The 23,190-nt window shown below is 35.9% G+C and overlaps 1 protein-coding gene and 1 long non-coding RNA gene across 2 annotated transcripts; one reads left to right on the top strand and one right to left on the bottom strand.

The window, feature by feature from the left end:
• Positions 1-285: 285 nt before the first annotated feature.
• LOC134677445 (sorting nexin-16) lies at positions 286-2,269 on the top strand. Its single transcript, XM_063535917.1, has 2 exons — positions 286-699; positions 1,338-2,269. Exon 2 carries the CDS (start codon positions 1,341-1,343, stop codon positions 2,169-2,171), a length of 831 nt encoding a protein of 276 aa, XP_063391987.1. The 5' UTR covers positions 286-699; positions 1,338-1,340; the 3' UTR covers positions 2,172-2,269.
• A 573-nt stretch (positions 2,270-2,842) lies between these two features.
• Positions 2,843-19,867, bottom strand: LOC134677504 (uncharacterized). Its single transcript, XR_010100032.1, has 3 exons — positions 19,004-19,867; positions 3,210-4,341; positions 2,843-2,959 (listed from the first exon to the last, which is right to left on the bottom strand). It is a non-coding gene; the product is annotated as an uncharacterized LOC134677504 (long non-coding RNA).
• Between the last annotated feature and the right edge of the window lie 3,323 nt (positions 19,868-23,190).

Raw genomic sequence — 23,190 nt, 5'->3', positions numbered from 1 at the left:
GACATGGTCCTCACGGGATCAAACGGGATGATCAAATCAACCGATTTGATTAAGAAAAAATAGGCGTCAATCAAACCAGTGGCCTATTTTATAAAGCTACAAGTTACAATTTACAAGCGGAAGTCTCTTTCTGACCCTATGTGTTAGAAAGAGACTTCCGCTTGTAAATTGTAATTTGTAGCTTTATAAAATTGGGCCCAGTAGTTTAATCAGATTGGGTTACTCCGCCTGGCCAAAAGCTGAATTGAAGTAAATGTAGATCACCCTTAGTAACGCGCTGTTCCTTCAAAACTTGGCAAATCATGTTTCGCCAAGTGTGTAATTGGAACACAGATATTCAAAAAATCATTGGTCTGCAGCGATGTGGAACGCATCCTTAAATAACTGTCAAAATTTCACCTACGACGTCGCGTTGTATTTTGTAAACTTTATTTATCAATGTTATTTATCACGTTTACCACTAATTGCTGTTTTATTTACACATTACGATATCTTGCTCAATTTATAACCAATCAATATCGGTGCTAATGCTATAAAACTCGAATGTAGATAGTATAAAGTTACGTTTCATTGTTAAGTATTTAAGCTATAGAAAATGTGTTCAAATCATCCATACAAGGTGTGCTGCTGCTAGGTGCGTCATTGTTGGGTGTCCAGGCAGCTATTTATAGCATAAGCTGCTCCAATTTCTTCTACAACGTAAGTGTAAAGTACCTTAATTAACTGTGAAGGTTACATGGTGCTATTCAACTTATGTTTTTTTTTAGATTATTTTCTCGCGCACCGCTTTGAGCTCATAATTTTTTTCTTCTATGTTGATACAATAGTTCTGTAAGTGTTTGGGGGTAATAAAAAACATAGCTAGGTAGTTTAATATAATAGATTACTCATGCTTTAACTTTCAATGTCAATGCTAAGTGTTGTTATGTGTTACTTAGATTTTCTGCCTGTGTCTATTAACCTGTCGGATCCCAAGACTCAAATCTGAGCCACAAAGGTTAGTGACCTTTCATACAAACAACATTTTTTTTGTATGAAAAGTCACTAACCTTTTGTGGCTCAGATTTCAGCCGTGGGATCCGACAGGTTAAATAGTAGTTCATTAGGCGTCTCTTGAGTCTTGACTTAATGGAACTTGTCAATGGTTGTTAATGGCAGTTGTTAATGGTTGGCATGATTTATGGTTAGATTTAGATTTAGGAGATTTGTCCTGAACAAATGTAACATAATGATTACAAACCTTTCCATCATACCAATACGTTGGAAAGGGATAATTATTATTGGCTTGTCAACTTTAGTGACCAATTTCCACCTGACAGTTTAATATTAAATTTCAGAAAATGGAAACACTGCACAATACAGATACAGTCAATGATACCCGACGCGACAACATGAACAATGAAGTGTCCTCAACATCCAGTGACGACTGCAGCGCCGTCGCCACCGTCAAGCTCACCAAATACTACAAGAACAACTACGAGTCGGCCATGTCAGACAACGAGACCGGACACAGGCCCCGCATACAAACCCGGAGTCACCACAAAAGCATGGGCAACATACACGACATCAGAGACAACGTCACCATGGTACAAAATAGCTTAAGCAACATAGACCTAAGTCTACACCGAGAAGAAATAAAGAAATACGACTCATTACAAATACCCATAGTTGGTTACGAAGTGATGGAGGAACGAGCTAGGTTCACGATCTACAAGTTGAAGGTAGAAGATGACAAGCGGGACCAGTCTTGGCTAGTATTTAGAAGATACACGGACTTTGTTAGGTTATATTCTAGAATAAAAGCGGAGCAGCCTAATATAATGCTTCCGTTGCCCGGCAAGCGATGGTTTAGAGACAACTTTGATTCTGCCTTTCTTGAAGAGAGGGTGAGAGGCTTACAAGTATTTGTGAACGCTATACTAAGGAAGCTGCCAAATCATCCGATTGTGAGGGAGTTTTTCTGTCTGGATGAGCCCCCGCAGGTCTTCAGTTACCAGCCGGAGGTCCAAGCCGTTTACGGAGCCCTAGAGGACTCCATAATGATGCTGAAAATGCAGCTAAAGCAGAAGGACGCTACTATAATGCATTTGCAGAAGCGCGCGGCGCAGTTAGAGGCGCAAGTTAAGAATTGTCCCAGTTGTAGTACAAATGTTAATAATAATAGTATGTAATTTTGGTACCCGTAGCTCGCTGTACCGTTACCTACAGTACAGCCGGACCAAGCTAACCCTGCAGCGATTGGTGGGCCTGAATAATAAGCCAGAAACTAAGCCTGAATTAAAAAAATACTGCAGTGCAATAATTAGACAACCACTTAAACAATATATTGGCAGTGTTTCTTAGCTCTCACCAAGACAGGATGAATTATATCACAAGTACCAGTACTTTTAATACTATTTGATGTGGTATCGTCACATACTGATTCTCAAAATCTGCTGTTTTTCGATCACTGCATAGTTAGCTTGGTCTAAACCTGCACACTATTTTCAGTGACAGAGTAGAAGTGTCACTGTAAGCGTCAAATATGAAAATATGACATTTATTATGCCACCTTACACTTTGATATGTTAAAGATAATAGATGGTTTAAAATTTTACATATCAATTTATGCAGTATCGGTAATATAAATTCCCGGTACTGCATACATGTAACTGGTCCCGGTAGCTTGCTATGGTACCACTTGTACCAAATGGTACCGCATTTTATTTAAGAGTCCCATTTTGTAAATTAGGAAATATTTAAACAGGGTTTTGATAAATATATAAGGGTGCTATTCCACCTGTCCAATGTCATTGCGTCTCACTCTCTCATTAAGTAAAATGTGAGACGCAATACACGTGATATAAGTGTTAGACCTATAATAGAACATCTGCTTCAATATAATGATTTTGCAATTAAGCAATATTAGTACAAAATACAAATTAACATAAATCAAACACTAGTAGGTAAATTTCAAAAACTGTAAACTTTACTCTGTATCTAAATAAAAGTAAACAAACAATTTGTACATTTTCGGGTAGTTACAACATTTATTGGTTAACCGAACAAATACAAAACCGCCTGGGTCAGTCACTGAACGACCTGACTCTGAACGACCTGACTTTAACCTACATTATTTGATCGTGTAATGTTTTCATCTACCCTCAACTGGCTTAAGGAGCCATTTAAGGGTAAAATTTGTTTATTTTTATTTAAATACCTAAAGATACTCAGAGTATAGGTCCATACTTGGTACTGAAGTCGGGAAATAATTTCCTATTAAAATACGAGTAATACAAAGAAAGTTAATTTTATTAATTGTATATAGTAACTTGTTTTCCTGCTACACCTTAGTACAGTCACCTGCAATAATATGTTACACAACGAAGGCCTCAAAAATATCTGACACGATCTTATTTGAAGAGCCATAAGAGCGTGTCACATATTTTTGCGCCATGCGAAGGGTAACATATTATTGCAGGTGACTGTACAGTTTTGTACATGTTTAATAATATTAAAAAAAAATAAGTATATTATAATAGAAACTGTCATAATATATACTCATGGACAAATTTAGAGGAAAGCAAAAAAAAAAAGGTTTAAATACGTACTGGATTACAGCACCTAAAGTAATTTCAAAGTTAGTAATTAAACTTTTTTTTTGCGTACTTCTAAATTTGTTCATGAGTATATTTGTATATGTCGGCGGCCGATCGTAAGATCAGGCAGGGGCCCGATTTTTGAAATTCGACCACTCGATTTTGTGTATTTCGTTAAATAATATCTCCACTACTAGGCATTTAAATTATACTATTAGAATTGAAATCGAGTGGTCAATACCAATAGATTCCAAATTTCGATAGTCCGTATTTCAAAAATTAGCTTTTCACCGTTTTCCACCGATTTTCGAGTGACAAAATCGAGCGATCGAAATTCAAAAATCGGCCCCCAGATCGTAATGTTCCTGTGTAATGTTTTAACGATTGTCACATTAATCCAATTATAGGTAGGATAGGTTCGTTAGGTTGCTTCAGATGCCCGAAGGGCAAACTGTCTAGAAATAGGAGCCCCGGCTCCGTCGACTCAGGGAATGAGTCGAAGATTATCACGTTTCACCATATGCCTAGGAATTTCACGATATGCATGATTTTACGATCGGCCGCCGACATATATAATACCTGGCGCCTTATTCACCAACTTCTGTTTCTGTTTGCTTTTAATAGTTACAAGATTTTAAATAGTATTTACAGTAAACTGCAGAGACAACTGACCCCCTGCATGGAAACTTGTTTGCTTGTGGGCCAGTTATACAGTGCGGAAAGAATGCAGTTTTGTTTCTTTTTAAAAATAAAGGAATGTCTCCTTTATAGTAGAAGAGCCGGCCGCAAATTTTCTAACCGACTTGATACCACGATGAAATACACAATGGGAAACCATAAAAGTGATGCTAAGTCCGAATTCGATAGTCTGCCACGGCGGAACTTGCCGAAAGTACGAAAAAGAAGGCCACTTCCGGTGCGAAAAAAGGGGGCTGATTTAACCCATCTGATACCGAAATAATAGTTATGGCAGCAGTTAGAAATTTACATGTAGACACATAAAAGCGAAGTCTGCCAGTATTTTTTTTGCCGGAAGTGCTTGGCAGACGCTCTCAAAGGTGGCCAGCGGGACCCCTAATTTAACCCATCTGATACCACCATGAAACCAATTCCAGTCGGTAGGTATGAACCCTCATGTCAGGAATATATAAGTCTGCCAAGGCTTTTCCTGCCGAAACACCTTGGCAGACGAGATTATGTAAGCAAGGTCGGCATCGGTTACCCTACACTAACCCATCTGATACCACCATGAAACCAATTCCAGTCGGTAGGTACGAACCCCCATTTTAGGAATATATAAGTCTGCCAAGGTTTTTCCTGCCGAAACACCTTGGCAGACGAGATTATAAACAAGATGACCATCGGTTACCGTACACTAACCCATCTGATACCGCCATGAAACCAATTCCAGTCGGTAGGTATGAACCCTCATTTCAGGAATATATAAGTCTGCCAAGGCTTTTCCTGCCGTAACACCATGGCAGACGAGATTATGTAAGCAAGGTCGGCATCGGTTACCCTACACTAACCCATCTGATACCACCATGAAACCAATTCCAGTTGGTAGATATGAACCCCCATTTTAGAAATATATAAGTCTGCCAAGGTTTTTCCTGCCGAAACACCTTGGCAGACGAGATTATAAGCAAGATGACCATCGGTTACCGTACAGTAACCCATCTGATACCACCATGAAATCAATTCTAGTCGGTAGGTATGAACCCTCATTTCAGGAATTTATAAGTCTGCCAAGGCCTTTCCTGCCGAAACACCTTGACAGACGAGATTATGTAAGCAGCATCCACATACGAGGGATCCGTATTTTGGGATTATACAGATTACGGACATTATTAATAGCTGTAGGCTTATTTATTACTTTATGCTTATACATATTTGTATATTATTATGTTATTAATAAAATATATTTATAATTTATTAAACCTAAACTTAATACATTGGGAATTCATTACCTGCTTACGGCAGTAGTAGGGATAAGTGGGTCAGTTCTGGCTCACTGAGCCAGGCCAACAGTCCCTCCCCCTTTTTTCCCTTGTTGAGGCCCTGCAACCTTGCCTTGAACCCAAACTAATGTCATTGTAGCTCGAATCTAACCTAATCTATTTTTATTGCTTTTAGAATATTTCAATTATCTACTTTTGCAAAGTTAAAGGTTGAAATCTCTATTTCGCAAAATGGAATTTTAATGTGACTTTAATGTATGTGCAGTCTACTTAGTAATTGGGTTTAAAGATATAAAAACACACATTTATTTCCTATCCTAAGTATCCTATCCTAAGTTTATTCAAATAATATTCTGAACATATATAGTAATTAGACTGGTCATATTTTTCATAAAATCTATTTCGACTGGCAAAGCATATAACTTTTTGGTAACCGGGTTTTTTAACCTAATTAGATCCCGCTGAATCCGAATTTGCCGGTTGCTCGATCGAAATCTTGACCGGAAGTGAGATATTTGACATTAAAGGTCCGTTTTTTTCGTTTTTCGTAAATAACTCTTAAACGGTGGCACATAGCAAAAAATGTTCTATAACATAAGTATTCTGCATAAAATTGCCTACAAGAAAGATTCAGTACAATTTTTCGCTAGGATCAATATTCAAAGAGATTTTAACGCGGGAAATTTAATTATAATCACTTCTAAGGTCCCGTTTTTTAGGTTTTCGTAAATAACTCATAAACGGTGGCCAATATCAAAAAATGTTGTTAGACGTTAATAATCGACACAAAATTTTGAACAAAAAAGATTCAGTATACTTTTCGCAGGGATCAATATTTAAAAAGATAATAAAGAGGGAAAGTTAATTATAATAAATTCTAAGGTTCCTTGTTTTTATTTTTTCGTTAATAATTTGAAAAGTATGACTCATAGCAAAATAAAAACTTATACATAAATAATAAACGTAAAATTTCCTACAAGAAACATGTAGAACACTTTTCGCTAGGATCAATATTTAAAAAGACAAAGCAGCGGGTAAGTTAATTATAATCAATTTTAAAGTCCCTTTTTAGTTTTTTGTAAATAACTCGTAAACGGTGTCCCATAGCGAAATAGGTTTTTAAGAATAAATTATCTACATAAAATTTCCTCCAAAAAACATCTAGAACACTTTTCTCTAGGATCAATATTTCAAGCGATATTAAAGGAAGAAAGTTAATTACAATCAGTTCACAGGTCACTTTTTTTAGTTTTTCGTAAATAACTCGTAAACGGTGGCCCGTTGCAAAACAATATTCTACATAAAATTGTCCACAAAAAAGGTTCTGTACACTTTTTCGCTACGATCAATATTTAAAGAGATATTAAAGGGGGTAAGTTATTATTTAAGACACCTCAACGCACTGCACGCCATAAGAAACTATTTGCTATCCCTTTCTCTCGTACAAAATATTGCTCAAATTCTTATTTCAACCGTTGTCTCAATTATTATAATATAAATGTATCCCACATTGATCTATTTTCGTATAAAACCTGTGAAAGTATTAAAAAACAAATTATTACTCACTTTAAATTGAAATTATAAACAATAACAAACTGTATATTTAAATAGGTAACGATAATTAACGATAAATAAAATAGGTATAATTGAAAATAACTTATGTATATTAGTTAGTATAATTTATGCACTCATTGATAACTTTGTTATTTAATGATAACTTTGTTTTCCGCTTACTGCTCCTACACTTAGATTAAAAATTGTTTTATTAAGATAGGGCACTCAAGGTCTATTAACACATAATATTATTATATAAGTTTTTGTACAAGACTGTTTGTTGCCTAAATAAATTAAAAAAAAAAAAAAAAAAAAGTTAATTATAATCAATTTCCAGGTCCCTATTTTTAGGATTTCGCAAATGACTCGTAAAATAAGCCTAATAGCAAAATAAGTTCTTAATGTTCTTGTAAATAAATAATCGATATAAAAATTTCTACGAAAGACATATGGAACGCTTTTCTCTTTTTAGGGTTCCGTACCTCAAAATGAATAAAAACCGGCCAAGCGCGAGTCGGACTCGCCTTGCAAGGGTTCCGTACATTACCCAATTTTTAACAGTGTATTTTATATGTTAAACGCGAGTGAATTGCCTTTAAAAAACCTGTAGGGATCGGTTCTAAAACTAAGTAATGTCCGACTCGCGCTTGACTACATAATTCTAATAGGTTTTTCTGTCATCTATAGATTCTATTCTGTATATCTTTTCAAAATTTTAGACCCAGTAGTATCGGAGATAAAGCCCCCTTCCCCAAAATAAAACATTAAAATACAAAAAAATACCCCCCCCCCTTTATCTCCGAAACTACTGGGTCTAAATTTTGAAAATAAAATAAAATAAAATAGTTCTTTACCTATATAGACGTAAACCTAAAAATAGGGACCTGGAAATTGATTATAATTAACTTACCCCCTTTAATACCTCTTTAAATATTGATCGTAGCGAAAAAGTGTACAGAACCTTTTTTGTGGACAATTTTATGTTTAATATTTATGTAGAATATTGTTTTGCAACGGGCCACCGTTTACGAGTTATTTACGAAAAACTAAAAAAAAGTGACCTGTGAACTGATTGTAATTAACTTTCTTCCTTTAATATCGCTTGAAATATTGATCCTAGAGAAAAGTGTTCTAGATGTTTTTTGGAGGAAATTTTATGTAGATAATTTATTCTTAAAAACCTATTTCGCTATGGGACACCGTTTACGAGTTATTTACAAAAAACTAAAAAGGGACTTTAAAATTGATTATAATTAACTTACCCGCTGCTTTGTCTTTTTGAATATTGATCCTAGCGAAAAGTGTACTGCATGTTTCTTGTAGGAAATTTTACGTTTATTATTTATGTATAAGATTTTTTTTTCTATGAGTCATACTTTTCAAATTATTTACGAAAAAATAAAAACAAGGAACCTTAGAATTTAGTATAATTAACTTTCCCTCTTTATTATCTTTTTAAATATTGATCCCTGCAAAAAGTGTACTGAATCTTTTTTGTTCAAAATTTTGTGTAGATTATTATCGTCTAACAACATTTTTTGATATTGGCCACCGTTTATGAGTTATTTACGAAAACCTAAAAAACTGGACCTTAGAAGTGATTATAATTAAATTTCCCGCGTTAAAATCTCTTTTAATATTGATCCTAGCGAAAAATTGTACTGAATCTTTCTTGTAGGCAATTTTATGCATATTACTTATGTAATAGAACATTTTTTGCTATACACCACCGTTTAAGAGTTATTTACGAAAAACGAAAAAAACGGACCTTTAATGTCAAATATCTCACTTCCGGTCAAGATTTCGATCGAGCAACCGGATCGGATTCAGCGGGGTCTAATTAGGTTAAAAAACCCGGTTTCCAAAAAGTACTATGATTTGCCAGTCGCATCAAGAAGGAGAGCGATTTTGAATTTTTTTGTCTAGTCTAAATATCATTACTTATTCTGTGTACAGTGGAGAAAACGAATGAAATTATGCAATTTGATTTTGCTATTTTTAAATAAAGAGTAACTAAACAGTATTTTCCACAGTTGTTGGTAATGATACCATCTCTTACAATTTCTCTTCATGAACATTTTATGATACCTAACCTTCCAGTTTTCGCCCGAATTGATCAAAAAATTCACCAACTCCATTTACACCAACCAAATAGAAAACGGGTCCGTGTCCGAATTCGTGATCTCGAGTCCGGGTCCGCGTCCGGGTCCAGGTTCAGGTAGAAGTCGAATTCAAAATCTTGCTTGTTTTGCCAGTGGGGTAACTTGCTTAACAATCAATTAGAAAAAGACAAGTCGTCGAGGAGTTCCGTTCTGTCACCATCAGCAATACCACTTCATCAAATGCCACTGTTCTTAATGTAAATCCTTGTTTGCCTGATGAAAATACAAGAGTCACTATACAATGCCATTAAGATTTGTAGAGTTCCCTCGATTCCTTATGGATCCCATCATCAGAACTTGAGCTTCACGAAAATATGACTTAAAAATCTAACGTGCTTAACAAACATAACGAAGACACATCCCCAAACATGAGTTATGCGTCGTTGAAGAGTTCCATTCTGATCATCATCAGCAGTTTCACTTCATCAAATGTCACAATTCTGAATGTAAATGCTTGGTTTGTTTAAAATACACCAGTATCACTATATGTTAGGGTGGTTCAAAAAACATTTTTTTTTCCTAAGGGGCACCCCCTTATTTTGTTAGACTTATTTATTATGTTGATAAATTGAGATTATAGTTGAGATAAATTAAGAAACTTGGTGTAAAAGTTTCTTAATTTATCTCAACTTTACTTCGTTTTTTTTAGCATTAGAAATTAGGTAAACAATCTTGATGTGTCGTCTGCTTTCATAAGTAATAGTTTTTGAATTTTGAAAAGCGTTTTTCAATTAAAAGACTTGCTAAGATCGCTTACCTTCTTGCAAGTTCTTTCTAATGCTAAAAAAACGGACTATACAATGGGTAGGACATCAATTTTAAATGAGTTTGTATGAGTACCTCATTTTCTAAAATGAGGTGTTACAATGTCTTACTTCAAATGAGGTGAGGTACTAGCATATTTTCAGCGTCGACTATTCTATTAATCCAACGGGCCAATGGTGACAAAAATATTTAATAAATATACATATTAATGTATTCATCACTTCCTTTGTAAATTAATAAATAATAATAATTAAGGAGTGCAATTCTGGAGGTAGAAGGTAAGAATAGAACTTATAGGAGAAAGATCCCACATAGTAACTTAATTTGCTGCTTTTATGAAACTTTTTCTAATTTAGCTCTTTAGATTGTTAGATTGTTTTGTCCTCCTCCTTGCTACTTGATATAGTTTTAAGTATAATAATCACTAGCGAGAGCGACCCGCTCCGGCTTCGCACGGGTTAACAAATTATACATACACCTAAACCTTCCTGAAGAATCACTCTATTGATAGGTGAAAACCGCATGAAAATCCGTCCAATCGTTTTTGAGTTTATCGCGAACATACAAACAAACACACATACAGACAGACGCGGCGGGGGACTTTGTTTCATAATATGTAGTGATATATTTCATAACCATAAAACTACCACATTTTTAACAAACTAAGGAGAACAAATTCAATATTTTCACAAGTCATTATTATATAGAAGTGACTAACTTACCACTTCAGATAATTTAACAGTAATATCATCAATATGATATTAAACAAAGCACCATTCGCTCCGGCCGCCGCCGGCTACATTTACATTTCATTTTTTCATGCAAAAGGCACCAAGGAAGATCCGCGGGTAAATTTAATGGCGAAAACGATGTCCATATTTTGTTATTTTGGTATAATTATAAGAATTATCACTAGGTATTAGGTATTAGAGAACTAAAATTAGCTACAGCGACGTACGAACGAACAAAATAAATAAAAATATGTCACAATCATAATTTGTCAGTCCGAAGTCGTTTACAAATAATGTTAATAAAAAGTATTGCAAATTCAAATCGTTATAATTTACATCTACATGTTTATTTTACCTATGCAAATTATACTTACTTTTTATTTAATAAACTTGAAACTTATTGAAATGATCATATATTGTGTACGCTACAGTATTATATTTCAATAATATTTTAGCCACTAAAGGATTACTGTTTATAAGCAAGCTTCGTAAATGCCTGTCTGGTATACAGAGTGCGTACCGCGATCCATGTTCGTCATGTTGCCTCCCTGTCACACTTACGTACAAATTTACAAGTGCAACAGAGAAGCAACACGACGAACTTCCTTTTGGTGACTGATTTCTCGCGCCATTTTGACAAGTAAGTTAGGATCAAAAAGGCTTAAGATGTATGAAAGCTTGCAGCGCTTACGCTTGTTGTCTTTCGTGTTTAATTTTTAACGTATTTTCGGTGGTGACGCGAGGCGATATTGAAGTACGGCGCGTGTCTGTCTTACTCCCTCTTTGGGTATTTCTAATTCATTGTTTCATTTTGAAAGGATTTTTGAGGTGTTGACGTCACAGCGAGGCAGTGAATGGTACAAACTCAACGCATTTCTCGGTGGACCTTTTGTCGTTGCAATAAGGTTTGTAGTTCGGCAGTTGACAGTGTGGGCCATTACTCGTTTCTTCATTTGAGACATTTTGAATTTTGTATGTCGGCGAGCAGGCGAGCACCTAGCGCCTCGTGCCATCCAGGGACTCTTTTGCAAGTTGTGAGGAGCGTTGAGTTTTTGAGGTTCGCGAGTGAATTTGAAAGGATAAGAGTTTTTTTGAAATTTGAAGTGTGTGAATGATTTGTGTGGCAAGAGGTGTTTGTGATGCGCGCGAGTAAATGAGTAAAATGAATAGAGGAGTGAAGTAAGACATTTTTGCGGTATGAAGTACTGCGACAAATTAACAAAATGAGTGGTACAAATGAGGTGCCTCGCGAGTGAGCGACTCAACACTAATTTCAACGTGAAATTTTGTATATTGTTTGAAACCCAACAAAAAGAGTAATTATGATTCAGAATTTTATTTAAAATATCTGGTTTCACACTATTTGCACATGTGATGTATAAGTTTTGAAGTAGAAAAACATTTTCTTTCAAAATAATATCTTTTAAATCACACTTTCAAATAATGTGAAAACTACTACTTACATAAAAATCAAAAAAATAGTAACTTATTTATTTTTTTGATTTCATACAATTTGAAAAATTTCAAAGTGTTTGAGCACCCCCTTGTAGTTAAGATTGCAAGATGCTTGGCGTATTTTGTTAACATAATAAGTGTAACAAAATGAGGGGGTGCCGCTTCTTCTAGCTAGAGTTTGAATTTTTCCCATACAAACGTGAACCACCCTTACAAGATTTGAAGAGTGCCCTCGATTCCTCATAAATCTCACCATCAGAACTGGGTTTTGACAAAGACGGAACCAATCTGTATGTATATACTTACAAGTTACAACTCAACTAAAAAAATATTTTTCAATATCGATCCCAAAATGACGGAGATATCAAACATTAAAAAACCGAATTAATATCTCCTTTTTAGGGTTCCGTAGCCAAATGGCAAAAAAACGGAACCCTTATAGATTTGTCATGTCTGTCTGTCTGTCCGTCCGTATGTCACAGCCACTTTTTTCCGAAACTATAAGAACTGTTGAAACTTGGTAAGTAGATGTATTCTGTGAACCGCATTAAGCTTTAAACACAAAAATAGAAAAAAAAAACAATAAATTTATTTTAGAAGTTAAAGGGGGAGAGGGTGCACACATTTTACCACTTTGGAAGTGTCTCTCGCGCAAACTATTCAGTTTAGAAATAAATGATATTAGAAACCTCAATATCATAAGCGATAAGACCGCCTGTTGTTACCTCTATTGTCTTTTTTTATGTTATTGTCCATTTATTGTAAACTAAGTGTATGTGAGGCGTGCAATAAAAAGTATTGTATTGTATTGTATCATTTTTGAAGACCTATCCATAGATACCTCACACGTATGGGTTTAATGAAAAAGACATTTTAAGTTTCAGTTCTAAGTATGGGGTCCCCCCCAAAATTTATTGTTTTTTTTTCTATTTTTGTGTTTAAATCTTAATGCGGTTCACAGAATACATCTACTTACCAAGTTTCAACAGTTCTTATAGTTTCGGAAAAAAGTGGCTGTGACATACGGACGGACAGACAGACAGACATGACAAATCTATAAGGGTTCCGTTTTTTGCCATTTGGCTACGGAACCCTAAAAAGGAGATATTAATTCGGTTTTTTAATGTTTGATATCTCCGTCATTTTGGGATCGATATTGAAAAATATTTTTTTAGTTGAGTTGTAACTTGTAAGTATACAGGGTGAAATTTAAATCACTGGCCATATTCATTCCCGGCACTAGGTTACACTTAAGGAATCTATTTAGCGAAAAAAAAGAATACATTTTTTTAAAATTTTCATTTTTCAATTTTTAAATATTTTCCACGAGTCGTGGTCACCCTATTACCACAAATGTAAACAAACCTAATAGTAGGTTTTAACAACAACATCAGCAAAACCCTTATCTGACCTACACTAAACCTTATAATCGTTGCAATAGGGTCCATCCAGTTAGTGTTGGCGATGGTAGGTAGGTTTATCAATTTCGAGGGTAGTCTAAACCATTCCGTGCTAGCGGTAAACATAACGGTAAGCATAAATGATTAGTCACTCGTCACTCGCCAACCTTAAAATAATAATCGCGCGCGTACTAAGGTTTAAAAAATGATTTCGAACCGGGAATATTACGAAATGGTACGGTGTTATTTATTAAGTGGTGAGTGTTTACGTGGTGCACAAAGATTATACGAAATGGAATCAGTTCCACGCCTTCGCAGACAAGGATTGAATCCAAGAGTACCATCTCGTTGGACTTTCGTTAATTGCGTCAACTTTTAATCAAATGTAAGTACATAAGTTGATTCAATTTTTTAAATACGCCTGAATGCAAAGATTCCTGACCTAGTTTTTACTTATTGTGTTGACGTCAACACCTCAAAAATCCTTTCAAAATGAAACAATGAATTAGAAATACCCAAAGAGGGAGTAAGACAGACACGCGCCGTACTTCAATATCGCCTCGCGTCACCACCGAAAATACGTTAAAAATTAAACACGAAAGACAACAAGCGTAAGCGCTGCAAGCTTTCATACATCTTAAGCCTTTTTGATCCTAACTTACTTGTCAAAATGGCGCGAGAAATCAGTCACCAAAAGGAAGTTCGTCGTGTTGCTTCTCTGTTGCACTTGTAAATTTGTACGTAAGTGTGACAGGGAGGCAACATGACGAACATGGATCGCGGTACGCACTCTGTATGCCAGACAGGCATTTACGAAGCTTGCTTATAAACAGTAATCCTTTAGTGGCTAAAATATTATTGAAATATAATACTGTAGCGTACACAATATATGATCATTTCAATAAGTTTCAAGTTTATTAAATAAAAAGTAAGTATAATTTGCATAGGTAAAATAAACATGTAGATGTAAATTATAACGATTTGAATTTGCAATATTTTTTATTAACATTATTTGTAAACGACTTCGGACTGACAAATTATGATTGTGACATATTTTTATTTATTTTGTTCGTTCGTACGTCGCTGTAGCTAATTTTAGTTCTCTAATACCTAATACCTAGTGATAATTCTTATAATTATACCAAAATAACAAAATATGGACATCGTTTTCGCCATTAAATTTACCCGCGGATCTTCCTTGGTGCCTTTTGCATGAAAAAATGAAATGTAAATGTAGCCGGCGGCGGCCGGAGCGAATGGTGCTTTGTTTAATATCATATTGATGATATTACTGTTAAATTATCTGAAGTGGTAAGTTAGTCACTTCTATATAATAATGACTTGTGAAAATATTGAATTTGTTCTCCTTAGTTTGTTAAAAATGTGGTAGTTTTATGGTTATGAAATATATCACTACATATTATGAAACAAAGTCCCCCGCCGCGTCTGTCTGTATGTGTGTTTGTTTGTATGTTCGCGATAAACTCAAAAACGATTGGACGGATTTTCATGCGGTTTTCACCTATCAATAGAGTGATTCTTCAGGAAGGTTTAGGTGTATGTATAATTTGTTAACCCGTGCGAAGCCGGAGCGGGTCGCTCTCGCTAGTGATTATTATACTTAAAACTATATCAAGTAGCAAGGAGGAGGACAAAACAATCTAACAATCTAAAGAGCTAAATTAGAAAAAGTTTCATAAAAGCAGCAAATTAAGTTACTATGTGGGATCTTTCTCCTATAAGTTCTATTCTTACCTTCTACCTCCAGAATTGCACTCCTTAATTATTATTATTTATTAATTTACAAAGGAAGTGATGAATACATTAATATGTATATTTATTAAATATTTTTGTCACCATTGGCCCGTTGGATTAATAGAATAGTCGACGCTGAAAATATGCTAGTACCTCACCTCATTTGAAGTAAGACATTGTAACACCTCATTTTAGAAAATGAGGTACTCATACAAACTCATTTAAAATTGATGTCCTACCCATTGTATAGTCCGTTTTTTTAGCATTAGAAAGAACTTGCAAGAAGGTAAGCGATCTTAGCAAGTCTTTTAATTGAAAAACGCTTTTTCAAAATTCAAAAACTATTACTTATGAAAGCAGACGACACATCAAGATTGTTTACCTAATTTCTAATGCTAAAAAAAACGAAGTAAAGTTGAGATAAATTAAGAAACTTTTACACCAAGTTTCTTAATTTATCTCAACTATAATCTCAATTTATCAACATAATAAATAAGTCTAACAAAATAAGGGGGTGCCCCTTAGGAAAAAAAAATGTTTTTTGAACCACCCTAACATATAGTGATACTGGTGTATTTTAAACAAACCAAGCATTTACATTCAGAATTGTGACATTTGATGAAGTGAAACTGCTGATGATGATCAGAATGGAACTCTTCAACGACGCATAGCTCATGTTTGGGGATGTGTCTTCGTTATGTTTGTTAAGCACGTTAGATTTTTAAGTCATATTTTCGTGAAGCTCAAGTTCTGATGATGGGATCCATAAGGAATCGAGGGAACTCTACAAATCTTAATGGCATTGTATAGTGACTCTTGTATTTTCATCAGGCAAACAAGGATTTACATTAAGAACAGTGGCATTTGATGAAGTGGTATTGCTGATGGTGATCAGAACGGAACTCCTCGACGACTTGTCTTTTTCTAATTGATTGTTAAGCAAGTTACCCCACTGGCAAAACAAGCAAGATTTTGAATTCGACTTCTACCTGAACCTGGACCCGGACGCGGACCCGGACTCGAGATCACGAATTCGGACACGGACCCGTTTTCTATTTGGTTGGTGTAAATGGAGTTGGTGAATTTTTTGATCAATTCGGGCGAAAACTGGAAGGTTAGGTATCATAAAATGTTCATGAAGAGAAATTGTAAGAGATGGTATCATTACCAACAACTGTGGAAAATACTGTTTAGTTACTCTTTATTTAAAAATAGCAAAATCAAATTGCATAATTTCATTCGTTTTCTCCACTGTACACAGAATAAGTAATGAGAGAAAAGTGTTCTAGATGTTTTTTGGAGGAAATTTTATGTAGATAATTTATTCTTAAAAACCTATTTCGCTATGGGACACCGTTTACGAGTTATTTACAAAAAACTAAAAAGGGACTTTAAAATTGATTATAATTAACTTACCCGCTGCTTTGTCTTTTTAAATATTGATCCTAGCGAAAAGTGTTCTGCATGTTTCTTGTAGGAAATTTTACGTTTATTATTTATGTATAAGTATTTTATTTTGCTATGAGTCATACTTTTCAAATTATTAACGAAAAAATAAAAACAAGGAACCTTAGAATTTATTATAATTAACTTTCCCTCTTTATTATCTTTTTAAATATTGATCCCTGCGAAAAGTATACTGAATCTTTTTTGTTCAAAATTTTGTGTAGATTATTAACGTCTAACAACATTTTTTGATATTGGCCACCGTTTATGAGTTATTTACGAAAACCTAAAAAACGGGACCTTAGAAGTGATTATAATTAAATTTCCCGCGTTAAAATCTCTTTGAATATTGATCCTAGCGAAAAATTGTACTGAATCTTTCTTGTAGGCAATTTTATGCAGAATACTTATGTTATAGAACATTTTTTGCTATGTGCCACCGTTTAAGAGTTATTTACGAAAAACGAAAAAAAGGGACCTTTAATGTCAAATATCTCACTTCCGGTCAAGATTTCGATCGAGCAACCGGCAAATTCGGATTCAGCGGGATCTAATTAGGTTAAAAAACCCGGTTACCAAAAAGTTATATGCTTTGCCAGTCGAAATAGATTTTATGAAAAATATGACCAGTCTAATTACTATATATGTTCAGAATATTATTTGAATAAACTTAGGATAGGATACTTAGGATAGGAAATAAATGTGTGTTTTTATATCTTTAAACCCAATTACTAAGTAGACTGCACATACATTAAAGTCACATTAAAATTCCATTTTGCGAAATAGAGATTTCAACCTTTAACTTTGCAAAAGTAGATAATTGAAATATTCTAAAAGCAATAAAAATAGATTAGGTTAGATTCGAGCTACAATGACATTAGTTTGGGTTCAAGGCAAGGTTGCAGGGCCTCAACAAGGGAAAAAAGGGGGAGGGACTGTTGGCCTGGCTCAGTGAGCCAGAACTGACCCACTTATCCCTACTACTGCCGTAAGCAGGTAATGAATTCCCAATGTATTAAGTTTAGGTTTAATAAATTATAAATATATTTTATTAATAACATAATAATATACAAATATGTATAAGCATAAAGTAATAAATAAGCCTACAGCTATTAATAATGTCCGTAATCTGTATAATCCCAAAATACGGATCCCTCGTATGTGGATGCTGCTTACATAATCTCGTCTGTCAAGGTGTTTCGGCAGGAAAGGCCTTGGCAGACTTATAAATTCCTGAAATGAGGGTTCATACCTACCGACTAGAATTGGTTTCATGGTGGTATCAGATGGGTTACTGTACGGTAACCGATGGTCATCTTGCTTATAATCTCGTCTGCCAAGGTGTTTCGGCAGGAAAAACCTTGGCAGACTTATATATTTCTAAAATGGGGGTTCATATCTACCAACTGGAATTGGTTTCATGGTGGTATCAGATGGGTTAGTGTAGGGTAACCGATGCCGACCTTGCTTACATAATCTCGTCTGCCATGGTGTTACGGCAGGAAAAGCCTTGGCAGACTTATATATTCCTGAAATGAGGGTTCATACCTACCGACTGGAATTGGTTTCATGGCGGTATCAGATGGGTTAGTGTACGGTAACCGATGGTCATCTTGTTTATAATCTCGTCTGCCAAGGTGTTTCGGCAGGAAAAACCTTGGCAGACTTATATATTCCTAAAATGGGGGTTCGTACCTACCGACTGGAATTGGTTTCATGGTGGTATCAGATGGGTTAGTGTAGGGTAACCGATGCCGACCTTGCTTACATAATCTCGTCTGCCAAGGTGTTTCGGCAGGAAAAGCCTTGGCAGACTTATATATTCCTGACATGAGGGTTCATACCTACCGACTGGAATTGGTTTCATGGTGGTATCAGATGGGTTAAATTAGGGGTCCCGCTGGCCACCTTTGAGAGCGTCTGCCAAGCACTTCCGGCAAAAAAAATACTGGCAGACTTCGCTTTTATGTGTCTACATGTAAATTTCTAACTGCTGCCATAACTATTATTTCGGTATCAGATGGGTTAAATCAGCCCCCTTTTTTCGCACCGGAAGTGGCCTTCTTTTTCGTACTTTCGGCAAGTTCCGCCGTGGCAGACTATCGAATTCGGACTTAGCATCACTTTTATGGTTTCCCATTGTGTATTTCATCGTGGTATCAAGTCGGTTAGAAAATTTGCGGCCGGCTCTTCTACTATTAAGTGCAATGAGCCAGCCGACTTATCTTTCCACACTGTATATACAATTTACTATGGATTTTTCACAAAATTAATCTCAGTAGATGCTCGGTAATAGTGTGTGTGGTCATAAATTTAATATATTTTTCTCATTAACATAGCCGTGGGTGCGTAGCCAAGATGACAATCGTTAACTCCGTGGCGAACGATACGTTATTACTTATTACCTATCACCAAAAAGAATAGATAGTATAGAGGGGTCCTGTCATTGTTAATTTTGTAGTCACAGTAAATTTACTGCCATCTATCGACACACGACTAAAACTCAAAATGAAAACTTATAAAATTATCAAAAAAATGTATGTACATATATGGATAAATGATTTTATTATTCTTATATGTATAATTTTGATCCATGTTCATTCACTGATATCTATGTGTTAAAATTGTTAAACATGAAACGGTGTCGTCACGCCATCTAGCCGAGAGTAGGCTAAAGGTGTGTGCGGCATCTATCCGAGAATGACTTTTTCTTGATTTCCGAGGAACTTTTTTTCCTTGACTTTATTCATCTTATACGAAGTTACATATGTCTTTGCTATCACTCTACCGACTCTACCATATTAGTGCGACAGAGGCATTGGCGTTTCGTCGCTACAGAGCGTAAGCGATTGGCATCTTGACTAATATTTTGATATTAAATTTATTGTTTATATTTTACTGTATTAAAAATCCATGCTGCCTGGTGCAAACATTTAAAAAATGTATTAATATAAGTAACCAAAATGTGAATAACTGATGTTGTAAATATTTTTATCATATTATTACTTCTTTGATAGGTGCTACATGTCACTGATTGTATTTAGCATTTATAATGTTGCATTTTCACATATAGCATATACACCGTGTTTTTTTTGATTTCCGTTAATTTCAAGGGTGCATTCCTGAGCTTAAATCAAGTAACTTTCTCAAAGACACCGATATTCTAATTAATTCCATTTCGGAGATAATCAATAATTTATTTTTTACTTATAAGGCCTCTACAAGCGTGCACACTTGCCTTAGGGCCGGTTTACATATTGATTAGTGTTAAGAATGTGTTCATACATTTGCTACTAAACTTAAGTACAATGTCGGTCGATCGATGTTCGAAATGACATTGATATATCACAGATTTCAATTGTTTGGTTGAGTTAAATGTAATGCCCGTGATACAACAACGCTACATGCTACATTTAATTAATTTTAAACCTACTAAATTTTTCTTTTCAAAGAAAAAAATTTTTTTTTAAATAACTTTGCCATTTAGTTCTCTTAAACGTACTTAACCATAACCCGAAATTAACGGAATTCAATAAAAACACATTGTAGATAATAATGTAATAAGGGAGTGTGATGTGTCCTGTCCCTACACGCGTTTTATAAAAGGCTTTCTAAGTTAACTTTACAATGACTTGAACAGGACAAAGTGAGGGAGTGTCATCATAACATAACTGTCACATTTTTATAATTTATCGCCACTCGTTGCGAATTTCCTACTTTTCGCCCTTGTAATATACTTTTACAGCACATATGGACCTATTTTCCCGCACTAGTGCGTAAAATAGCACTTTTCGTGCGTATGTCAAAAGTTTAAAGGGCCATATGTACTGTAAAACGTTGTACGATACACGTGGAAATAGGTAATTTGCATTCGAATTTCCTCTTTTTCGCACTTGTATCGTAATTTACTATTACAGATGGCGCCAGCATCGGTTTTACCTCTCAATTCTACGAACATTGTTAATTTTTTTTTTTTACTTTTATAGCCTGGACCTGCCTTTAAGCCAAATCTCATAGAACAAGACAGGTAAAACCTATGCGCCATTTTAAGGCCAGATGCGCTAGGCGTGTGTTGAGACGCAGTACACGCAGCGCAGCGCAGATTTTGTAAAGTATGGAAGTATGGAACGCCCTTGCGATGCAGCGTGCGTAGCTAAATGACGTTCCATACTTTACAAAATTGCGCTGCGCTGCGTGAACTGCGTCGCCTGCGTTTATTATTTATTAATTATTATCTTTATTCAAATAGGGTCTTAGGTTAGGATTTTACAATGTGAGTATAAAAGAAAAATATAAAAACACTTAGGAAACATTACAAAAAATATATAAACACATTATAAAAAACCTAACCTAGGGTGCCGCCGGCAGCGGGGCAGGGCCCAAGCTGCCGGTGGTCAGGGCCGCAGAGTGAGGAACCGACGTACTATACGCGCCGTGTCCAAAATTACCGCCTTCTGCATCTGACCCTTGATCCGACCACCCAGCGAGAGTCTCTCTAGGTGTTGGTCGAGACTCTTCGCTATGAGACCGTGAAATTTAGAATATGATGTCCAACATGTATGACAAAACTGCCTAAGTGAACGAAAATGCAAACGAGAAGCAAAACACGAGCTCAACTAGCGTCTCCACGAAACGCACGTCCACCACCCTCGCCCGTCTCCTCGCAGTCCTCGTCGGGCGATGAATTCGCCACCGCGCCCGACACCAGCGAGTCGAGCGACGAGTGCGGGCCGCCGCCGCCGCCGCCACGACCGCCAGCGCGACGAGGACGGTCACCGCTGCCGCCGCCACGACCACCAGCGCGACGAGGGCGGCCACCGCTGCCGGCACGCTTGGGGCCTGCGGGACACCTTGCTCCGCCCACGGCTCCCGCTGCCGGTGGTGTAGTGCGTCGCATGCGATAGTCTCAAACCATGAATGAGAACGTCATGCGCGCCTACTATGGGGCTACAGAGGGGGGAACCAACTTATGCGCGTATTATTATTATTACATGAAATAAACTTACAATCTATTACAGTTTCCTACAAAACTGCACAGTTTGACTGCGTCTCAGCATATGCTCAGCCTAAGAAACTTCGTCATGTCAGAGGGTCAACCGCGAACCACGTTCGACGTGTTGCCGCTTTGTCGCACTTGTAAATTAGTATGTAATTGTGACGGGGAGGCAACACGTCGAACCTGGTGCGCGGTAATACTTAGGCGTCTATTCCATTCAGAACGTCAAATATGTACTGCTATTTCTGCATGATTGGTACGTAACGTACAAATAGCCATGTCAGTCCATACAAAAGTGTGAACCATTGTACAAGGTTTTTGGCAGAGGGATAAGTTAGGATAAGGCGACTCCGCTTAGTAAATGCTCTAAGATTCAGAAGCGTGTGCGGTGTATACTTCATTAAGTTTGTTTAGTGAGTTAATTAAACGGAATGTACAAGCAATAATTATCATAAGATGTGCCTTGGCTTAGGTGTTTTAAAGATATATCAATGACAACTTGTCAATAAATAAGATTTCATTGAACTTAAACGCTTTTTATTTGGGTACCTAGATTGGTGAAATCGTAGAACGTAATTATAAAAAGTGCGAGTCGGACTCGCGTTCCAAGGGTTCCGTACATTACACAATTTTTAACAATGTATTTTTTATGTGAAACCTCTTTAAAAATCCGTACAATTATAATACTCACGTTATTATTTTCTATACTTAATTTAAGTTATGCATGTTATATATAAAATTGTGATTAATTTTACTAAACACGACTTTACTTTTTTTTTACTTTATCTACTGCTAGTAAGTTAAATTTCACCTTAAGTACATTTCCGACGTGATTGTAATTTATTTATGGAATAATAGTATTTCATACACTCGTGATATAATACAGAGCTTTTCAGTCGAGTACCGTGTTTAGGCAACGAAGCTTGCTGAGTTGCCTAAGTAAGGTACGAGATTGAAAAGCTTGATTATATCACTATTGTATACAATACTTTTTCTACAAGTCAACAAAAATAACACTTTAAACTAGTAGAATCATAGAAACAAACCAAACCAAAAGTATACAGTGAAGATACGCGAGCCGCCGCGATACCTTCGTACTGGTACGCGACCCGGACGCCGCGCCCCGCGCCCCACGGCGGGTTGGTCAACTACACCTTCTCGTAACTCATGAGGCCCTGGTACTTGCTCCTTGCTAAATTAAAATTTTAAACAGTATTTTTCTCGATTTTAGCCACCGTAGCCTATGGAGACTAACAAGTAACGCTAAGCGGTTTTCGTAGTCTATGGATGTTCCTATATTAAGGGTGTCACATGTGCGTTTCTGATTTATGAAGCAATTGTTCCTACAATACAACCTAAAATAAATAATTACCTAATTGGAGCTATG

This window comes from Cydia fagiglandana, chromosome 26 (genome assembly GCF_963556715.1).
Source record: "Cydia fagiglandana chromosome 26, ilCydFagi1.1, whole genome shotgun sequence".
In the NCBI taxonomy this organism is placed as follows: Eukaryota; Metazoa; Arthropoda; class Insecta; order Lepidoptera; family Tortricidae; genus Cydia; species Cydia fagiglandana.
This window is presented reverse-complemented; position numbering and strand designations above follow the sequence as displayed.